The 10066-nt window shown below is 45.2% G+C and overlaps 1 protein-coding gene across 1 annotated transcript; it reads left to right on the top strand.

Annotated features, from left to right (window-relative positions):
- The first annotated feature begins 6436 nt into the window (after positions 1–6436).
- On the top strand, positions 6437–7375 carry LOC112124543 (olfactory receptor 52E2-like). Its single transcript, XM_024223026.1, has one exon. The coding sequence runs from the start codon at positions 6437–6439 to the stop codon at positions 7373–7375; it is 939 nt and encodes a 312-aa protein (XP_024078794.1).
- Positions 7376–10066: the final 2691 nt, after the last annotated feature.

The following is a 10066-nucleotide window of genomic DNA, read 5'->3' as shown; positions in this document are numbered from 1 at the left end:
TAACCCCAAGATCTCTTTCTTGAGTGGTAACAGCTAATGTAGACCCCATCATTTTATACGTATATTTGGGATTATGTTTTCTAATGTGCTTTACAACTATCATTTGAATCTTTTAAAAGCCTACGAGGGGATCTTCCTCATAACCTCATTGGGACACTGCACCCTATGTTATTCAAAGTTGTATGATTATGATACAATTATGACATAATTGTGATACATTTTGTACAAGATATGGCTTGTCAGATGTCATTGGAAAAGTTGTGATTTGCTGAAAAGGATTATCCTATTTGTGTGTATGTATCATTTTTGTATCGGAAGTTATAAATATTGACTGTGTATCTCTATTTTAAATGTAGTAACACCCACTAGGCAAAATCCTTTCAATCTAGACAGCTGGTTGTGAAGGGCCTATTCAGGGTAATGGGCCATTAGGGGAAACAATAGCCTTAGGAGAAGCTTATACCCCACCTGGTGAGCCTTCCTGAGAACGCTCCAGACAGCCTGTGGATAATGGCTGCTATGACTCAGCAGCGCAGGACAGGGTATGTGACCAGATCACATGACACTGAACTCCATTTTGGGTATACCCTCCGGAGCCCAAATAGGCTCCCAGGCATCTTGAGGCAAACATGGGGGAGGGACTGTAGCCCGAACAAAAGATCCAGACGTAGCAGTTGTTTGATTCCTTTACCAGCATGTTCTCATCCCAGCAGGGCACACCTACCTAAAAATTTTATTAAGATGATGTTAATAAAAATAGTGAAAAGAGTTTGAGCATAGAAGTTTTTGGTTATCAGGGAATAACATACAGATTAACGAGGATGCAAAGTTTGGTTTAAGATCAGGTGGCATAAGGAATACATAATCTGCAATATCCCCGATTGGGGGTAGGTTGATGGGTCAAATACAGGCATTGAGATATGAGGGTATGAAGTTCATAGAGTGGCTATGTTCGGGTGTGGAGTATAATGAGTGGATATGATGATGAGGATGGATTGACCCTCATTTGGTGAGTTTTAATGTTCAGGGAGTTTATGGTTCCAGTTCATATGATCCAACGGAGAAGGTCACTACCACACTGAAATGGTCCCAGGGCAACAGATCAGGCAAACTCCATGGCTGTTCCCTCGTAAAATGTGGGATGACATGTGAGATGAACTCTAGGTCATTTTGGCCCTGGGAGAGGTGAAAGAATCACACAGTGAGTAGAGAAATCCCATTGTACTACTTCTGATGCAGGATAACACAACCCATTTCTGCATCAATTTCTGAAAGATCAACACTGTATTGAAATTTGATGCTTTATCATTGCAGAGAGTAGATGAACTATTAGAACAGTGTGAGCTGCCAGATAGATATCCACTTTAGACCTCCAAAAGGGATACTGGCAAATACCTTTGATGCCAGAATCCTGGCAGAAGAAAGCCTTTTCCACGCCCTTTGGCCTGCATTAATTCAGGATCAAGTCATTTGGTCTCCACAGGGTGGCAGTGACTTTTCAGAGGCTAATGTACTCGATATTACAACTGCATGGGCAGGATGTATCGGTATGCTGTTACGATAAATTGAAAATGGTTTTTGGTCCTGTATCTTGTGGCAGCATTCCCACACATAGTGCAGATGGCAGTACACTACACACAGAAAAGAAAGCCACCATCAATTGCTAGGCTGAACTGTCTGGAAGACTCAGTTTGCCCTGACAATCTGAGCCCCTGGTATCGGCAAATCATTTCTTCAATCCCGGGGGAGGCTCTCAAGCTGCAGTTCTCCCAGGTCTATTTTCTGCTCTTCCCGCTGCTCACGGAGCTGAGGGAATTATCTGGGAATCTGGCCAACCAGAGAGTCTGCAGGGACTGTACAGGGGAATCATAAAGGTCACTGCCCAGCATGCCGAGTGTCAGACATGTGAGATTCATACGCTGATTCTCAGGGCTCTGCCTTTCTGTCACCGTAAGGATATTTCCTCTCTCTGCTGAGCGGGATTGTGGTGAGTTGCCTGTTTCTGCATTAAAGTTAGTGCAAGAGCTAAGGAAGGGTTCCAGGGTTCAAGTCAAGAACCATCTGGGCAGGAATTCACCAGGACGGCGACTTGAACTGTTTAGTATTGTCAGAAACACCAAGGGATTTACCTGGTAACATTAGAGCTACAAATGTACAAAAGGGGGAGGGATAGCTCAGTGGTTTGAGCATTGGCCTGCTAAACCCAGCGTTGTGAGTTTAATCCTTGAGGGGGGCCACTTAGGGATCTGGGGTAGAATTGGTCCTGCTGGTGAAGGCAGGGGGCTGGACTCAATGACCTTTTAGGGTCCCTTCCAGCTCTATGAGATAGGTATATCTTTATATTATATTATTATAAATGCTTTGGAAATAGTTTAGAAAAAATATTTGTTTTTAAGATCAGTTCCTTGTGTCTTACTGTGTCCTTCTATCTGTCTCAGTAGCTTCCTTTTTTGGGTTTATGTGGATTTTCCTTTGGTTCGCTCAATTTTTCCTATTCAGGAACTTCACTGTCCTGTTAAGAATTGCAGCCAAAATCTCTGCAGCAGTCATCTGTGTGACCAGAGAGTTCACAAGAAGAATGTGCCACGCACTGGCCCCAGAAATGCTATTCAGGCTGATCTCTCCCTTTTCCCCAGGCAGACAGACAGTGAGTTTAACCTAGTCTGAGGAGATATTTCTGTGAACTGTCGCTGTGGGGTCTGGAACATGGTTTTGGTCCTGGGTGAGGGGTATCACTGTGTGGAAGGGCTGTAAGTTGTGGGGGTGGGGGGCGCATATGAACAAGCGGGCAGCACTAACGGTTATTGGGGTGGGGAGAGGGGTGTACACGGACAGGTAGAGAGCTCGGAGGATTGGGGGGCAGCCAGGGAGGTTTACGCAGAGAAGCAGTTAGCACTGAGGGTGTCGGGCAGGCAGGATGTCTACGGACAGGCAGGTACCGCTTGGGGTTTTGAGTCAGGCATGGCATACATATATAGGCTGGTAGGGTTGTGGGGGCAGGGAGGGGATGTACAGGTACAGGAGAGCAGTACTGGGAGTTCTGGGTGTGCGTAGTGGCATGTACATGGACAGGTGGGTAGTGCTGGAGGTTGTGTGAGTAGGCAGGGGGTATACATGGACAGGCGGGCAGAGCTGGGGGTTGTGGGACTAGCAGGGGAGTGTAGATACGCAGGCAGGCAGTGCTGGGGTGTGAGGCAGCCAGGGGGTACATGGAGAGGTGGGAAGTGCTGGGCGTTGCGGAGGCTGGGAGCAGCATGTTCACGGAAAGGGGACAGTGATGCTGAACTTAAATTTTTCGCTGTGATTGTTGGTCCAAGGCCAGCGCTGGGTCATTTTCTGGCCCCGAGTGTATTGGTGGTGGGGGTCTCAGGGTCTCTTTGCCCTGCCAAGCCACAGAACTGCAGACTGGGTGTCACAACCTTTACTTAATTATGTTTCCAATTGTAGTGCTTGAATTTTAATTATGTAACTTCCGGCATTTCACTGGTGGAAAGAACCATTGATCTTTGTTCCTCAGCTGCTTCCATCTCCCATCATATTCTGACCTCCCATCTGTACTCTCCTTCCCCATCCCAAGCTGCCTGATTACAACAGCACACTGGTCGCCAATGTTATCTCCATGCTTGCCAGTCATTCTGAGCTACCCCACACTCCCCAGAGCTCTTCCTCTGCAGGGAGTGAGGTGCCTCCCATCACACCTGCTCCCTTGACTGGGGGGAGATCAGTGACTCCATCTCACCGGTGAGAAATCTCACACACGACACCTGTGCTGCTTCTCTTGGAGCACCCATACACTGCATGCTGCTTTGGAGGCTGCTACACAGGAACAATTTGCGAGCTGAGAAGTTTGCACATTATAAAACGAGAGCGGGCAACTCTGGGACATGTGAGGGCCTAGATAAATATAGCTGCCATGTGCAGGAGACACAGGCACTGAAACAGCGGGCCACTGGGACACAGACGATCAACCCAGGATGCTCTGGGACCATTTGCTAGCCATCTCTGTTAGCCATTTTTGGCAAGGGTTGTACATTCATTCCTCAGTGCAGAGACTTTACAGGCTCTAGTCATTATTTTTCTCACCTAAAACATTCATCCTTGTAGTGTCACGGGCTCCCTCAGCCTCAAGAAATAGACACCCAGTGTACGATTTTCAAGGCGCCACAATCACATGATAATTTCTCCACATAGGGCTAAATTCAACACGGTCATGAATAGAAAAAAAGGCATGAGCTTGCAGGCAAAATGCCTCCAGCTGACTCCGGACATGTTCGAAGATTTCAAGCCTAGAAGGGACCATTGTGATCATCTGGTCTGATTTCCTGTAGGGTACAGGCCAGAGAAATTCCTGAAAATTATTCCTAGAGCAGATCTGTTAGAGGAGCAACCTTCATGTAAAAATTCTCTGTGATGGAGAATCCACCATGACGCTTGGTAAATTGTTCCAATAGTTAATTACGTACACCGCTTAAAAAATGCGTGCCTTATTTCCAGTCAGATTTTATTTAACTTCAACTTCCAGCCATTTGATCATGTTACACCTCTATATGGTAGGCAGAAAAGCCTATGATTAAATATTGGTTCCCCATGTAGATACTTACAGACTGTTATCAAGTCACCCCTTAACCATCTTTGTTAAACTAATGTGACAGACCCAGACCAGTGGGGTACAGGAGTCTGGTAGAGGGCAAATATACTGGTCACTGGATGAGTAGTTTTCTGTTCCCTGAGTGACCAGAGCAGGGGCTGCACTAGAGTAATCAGGAACCTGCTAGAACCAGTTCAGGCAGGCAGGCTAATTAGGACACCTGGAGCCAATTAAGAAGAAGCTGCTAGAATCAATTAAGGCAGGCTTATCAGGGCACCTGGGTTTTAAAAGGAGCTCACTTCAGTTTGTGGTGCGAGTGTGAGGAGCTGGGAGCAAGAGGCGCAAGGAGCGGAGAGTGAGAGGGTGTGCTGCTGGAGGACTGAGGAGCACAAGCATTATCAGACACCAGGAGGAAGGTCCCGTGGTGAGAATAAGGAAGGTGTTTGGAGGAGGCCATGGGGAAGTAGCCCAGGGAGTTGTAGCTGTCATGCAGTTGTTACAGGAGGCACTATAGACAGCTGCAGTCCACAGGGGCCTGGGCTGGAACCCGGAGTAGAGGGCGGGCCCGGGTTTCCCCCAAACCTCCCAATTGACCTGGACTGTGGGTTCTTCCAGAGGGGAAGGTCTCTGGGCTGTTCCCCAACCCACATGGTGAATCTCTGAGGCAAGAAAATCCACCAATAAGCGCAGGACCCACCAAGATAGAGGAGGAACTTTGTCACACTAAATAGATAGAGCTCCTTGAGTCTATCACTATAAGGCAGGTTTTCTAATTTTTTACTAATTCTTGTGACTCTTCTCTGAATGCTCTTCAGTGTATCAACATCCATCCTTAATAGTGGACGCCAGAACTGGATACAAGATTTCAGTAGCAGTCGCACTAGTGCCAAATACAGTGGTAAAATAACATCTCTACCTCTCCGTGAGATACCCCTGATTATCATTCAAGAATCACATTGGCTCTTTTGGCCACAGGGTCACACTGATAGCTCATGTTTAGCTAATTATCCCTTCACACCCCCCAAACCTTGTTCAGTCATTGTGCTTCCCATGATAGTCCCCCATCATGTAAGCATCCTCTTGATCTTGTTCTATGAGACACGGAGAACACTTTTTCGATCTCGTCTCTACCACTCAGTATTTTGTAGACTTTTCTCATATCCACTCTTATTCATCTCCTTTGTAAGGTAACAATCCCAATCTTTTCAACCTCTCTCTTAAGAGAGTTTCCCAGGGTCCTTCATCATTCTCATTGCCCTTCCCTGAACCACTCTAACTCTGCAATATCCTGTGTGAGAAGAGTGCCCAATACTACACAGAAGAATCCAGAGGAGGGTGAAATATTAACTGGCTGATCTCATGGCATTTTATTTTCTATATAATTCCCCATCCTATGCCTCCTGGATGCCAATGTTTTGCTTAGTTTCTGTCCATGCTTGCACTGTGAGCAGGGTTTCACAGAGCTGTGTACAATGATGTCCAGGTCCCTGTCCTGAGCTCATACAGTTAAATTAGAACCTTGTTAGGTGTTTGAGGAGAACAAGCTTTTCCCTCCAATGGGCAAACACATTGCAGTTTTTGACATCAAAGTTCATCTGCCATCATGCTGCCCATTCACTTGCTCGTTAGCTCCCGCTGTGGACTTCTCTGGACTTGCATATGACCTAAATAAACTGATTCCATCTGCAAATGTTGCCACCTCACTGCTCAAACCCTTTCTAGATTGTTAATAACTATAAAATATTTACTGTCCTATTTGTTATAAAGTGTATGACCCCATTGCTGTGTTTATCTCCCTTCACAGGCACCTTGAGGCTTTCTGAGTCTGATCGACACATCAACCACCTCATGGCAGCTTTCAACCTCACCCCCTCTGACCCTTCAACATTCATCCTAATGGGCATCCCTGGCCTGGAAGCTGCTCACATCTGGATTTCCATCCCTTTCTCTATGTTCTACATTATCGGCCTGTTGGGAAATTTCACTGTTCTGTTTGTTATAGGCAAAGAACAGACCCTGCACAAGCCGATGTACCTGCTGCTCTGCATGCTGGCGCTCACAGAAATCAGCATATCTACCTCTGTCGTGCCAAAGGCACTGTGTATATTTTGCTTCAATTTTAAGGGCATTACTGTGGGTGGCTGCCTCGCCCAGATGTTCTTCCTTCATGCGGGCTCTATGATGCACTCAGCTGTCCTCGTGACAATGGCCTTCGATCGCTATGTTGCCATATGTAAACCTCTGAGATATGCCACCATCCTCACCAATGCACGAATAGCTAAGCTAGGGCTCGTGGGTTTGATAAGAGCTGTTCTCTTCATTCTGCCCCTGCCCCTGCTCCTGATCAGGCAGCCATTCTGTGTCAACCACATTATTCCCCATACGTACTGCGACCACATGGCTATAGCAAAGATGTCATGTGGGGACATCACAGTCAATAGGCTGTATGGCTTGGTGGTAGCCTTTGTCTTCATCGGGTCAGACCTAACGCTCATTGCCCTGTCCTATGGTCTGATCATCAGGGCTGTCCTCAGGATCCCCTCTAAGAAAGCCCACCAGAAAGCCCTCAACACCTGCACTGCCCACATTTGTGTGATGTTGATGTCTTATCCTTTCTTCTTCTTCTCCACTCTGACACATCGGTTCGGTCAGGGCATCGCTCCCTACGTTCACATCATATTGGCCAACCTCTATTGCCTAATCCCCCCCATGCTGAACCCTATCATTTATGGGGCCAAAACCAAAGAGCTTTGTGACAAAGTGGGCAAATACACCTGTATAAGGTGATCACCTGGGTCCACTGACTTTAAACCTGTGTGACAAGCGTGGGAAAGGATATTTCCTTGTTAATCAAGGTTGCTTTGTCCCAGTTTGGCTGAGCTCAGCATTGTGGAAGTTCAGAGTTTCAGAAGTTCCTCACATCTAAGATCTTATTACTCCATCACCAAGGACTGCTCTCTCCGTTGCTGAGTTCCCTGTCTCTGACCATCACCTGATCTCTTTCAGTGTCACCGATCATCCCCCACCTCCACGTACCCTGTCATTTCGCCTTTCCATGACTTCCAGACCATGAGAAGATAGTACTGCTTTGTGAAGCAATGTGGCTTTGCATTAGACCCTGTGTGTACATGGTTATAGATCAGTTCGATGAACTCAAGCTATGCTTTCTGCTAGACAAAGACAAAGAAAGCAACTACAATGCTGAACTTCTTTGTCATATGTACAGTGATTCTGTGAGCACAATTCACCTGATTTTTCTATGTCTAATCCTTTAGGAAACCTGGAGGATACACCAAATATTTCCATTGGAAAGTGCTAATACAGGAAAGCTGCTGCAGGAATTGAGGACATTGTACTCTACTTATTGGTGAGAGATGTGAAACTGTGTGTTTTTGAGAACTGTACTCTGTTACTCTGGATATGGGGGCGTATACTGCAGAATGAGATCAATCCAATTCCAACCATATGTTGTGCACTCAGCCACTATGAATTAATAAAATAGAACACAACACAGTATAGGGTTAATTGGAAATCAGGCTTTTAGATGCAAAGTCAAAATCTAGGTGGCAGGTTCTACTAATCAGAATAGGAGGAGGGGAAAGAGAATGAAAAATGGTAAATGGATGGAAACCTTGAGTGTAGTTGCCTCTGATATTAGAAGTTTATTGAAAGTGAGGAAAGGTGATGATCCAGTAGTGGACACTATGACCAATGCGTTTTGTAGAAGTTATAAAAGATTAGCTAATACAGAGTACTTTGGAGAAGTCCTCTGAAACCATCTTGAGAGAGGTTTTTCCTGACATCCTTTCTCCCTGGTTGGTGAGCAACTGGCCACTGTGAACCTGCCGTTAATTACTCAATACCGTTCCAGATGTTAGGTTACTATCTGGGATGTTCTAAGCCTATTGTTTATGTCTGTGTGTGCTTAAATCTAATAAACTGAAGTGCTGGCCAAGAGCATGCTTACTTGCATTTAATCCTTTATGAGACAGAATTGCTGTGTTCCCATTGATTTATTCCTGACACCGCCCAGAGTGAAATACTTAAGTTGCCCCTGCTGTGGGTTCTTAAAACCCCGGCAACAGACTGCTGTGTTAAATTACGACATCATCTTGGAGTCAAATAACTTACTGCTTTGCACTGTTGATTTTGGAGTCATTTTCAGCTGGAACTTTCAAAATACACACTAAACATTCCCGTTGTTGAAGACATCAAAAGTAGGTGTCGAGATAACTTCTTGGGGTTTGTAAAACAGATGAAACAGAGATTGCCATCAAATGTCCAGGTTATAGAATCACTTACAGTACTAAGTCCTTCATGACCTAGATTGGTTGATATCTCATTTTTGCCATTGCTTTGTGTAGACCTTGAACAGTTGGAGCAGCAGTGGAGAGTTTTGCCTATGGTTCACTGGCCTCCTACTCAGAACAACCAAGTAGTGCAGATTTGGGCTGAAGGTCTTGAACACATGAATGCCACTGGGGACAAAGTCTTTAGTGAACTTGCCTTGTTTGCTTTTTCATTGTTGTTCCTATCTTTTAGCAACGCTAAAGTTGAAAGACTCTTTTCTCAGATGAACTTGATAGAAACAAACCTGTGCTACCAGATGCAAGAGGAACTTTTAGAAAACATTCTTCATGTTAGGATGTAGATGCAACAACACAAAATCTGTTGTGAACAGTTTCCACCAATGTAAGAAATAATTGCACTGGTCACTGCTGACATGTATGACCAGCAGCAGAAGCATTCTACTTCTGATGAAGACAGCTATGATGAAATGTTGCCTTTTAGAGACTATCAGTAACAAACTAATTCAACTCAAAATATGGACATTGACTACCATCATTGAATGGAATTAGAAATAAATAATATTATTGCTGATTTTACACTACATACATTTTGGGCATATTTGGGGCCATTTTTAACACTGTTATTCACCCATTTTTCTTTGAAACACCTGCCAACCCTCAATTAGGATACAAATACTAGCATTGGGGTTTCGATTTTGAATATGATTGTCATCTCATAGCTTTGTTGCTAATGTGGATGAAGTCCTGTTGGGGCTTGTTTTTTGTTTTTTGGTTTTTTTAACCTAATCTGTACTAGGTATCTAACAAAAGCTTTCATTTGTTACTTGTATAGACAAATATGTTAATAAAAGAAAACTTCTTTCAAGAAATAATATTGGGCTACTTTTAGGTTGGTTTTAAAGTGATTTGGGCCTACTAATGCAGTAGAAATCTAGCAAACCACCAGGCAGAAACACAAGGGCCAGAGAAGCAGTCCCAAATCCGGAGCTTGGCAGGACGCAAAGCAGCGGTGCTGAGGCAGAGCTGGGGAGCTGCAGCTGGAGCAGACCAGAACTGGGAGCTGGGTCGGCACAGACCAGCTCTGCCAGTGGGGAGCCAGTGGTGTTACAGCAAGGAGCTGCGGAGCCAGAGCCAGGATAGTGGACACTGCCTGTGCCACAAGTAGCAC

This window comes from Terrapene carolina, unplaced genomic scaffold (genome assembly GCF_002925995.2).
Source record: "Terrapene carolina triunguis isolate 2854851 unplaced genomic scaffold, T_m_triunguis-2.0 Scaffold30062, whole genome shotgun sequence".
In the NCBI taxonomy this organism is placed as follows: Eukaryota; Metazoa; Chordata; order Testudines; family Emydidae; genus Terrapene; species Terrapene triunguis.
The sequence above is the reverse complement of the archived record's forward strand: the minus strand, read 5'-3'. Positions and strand labels throughout refer to the sequence as shown.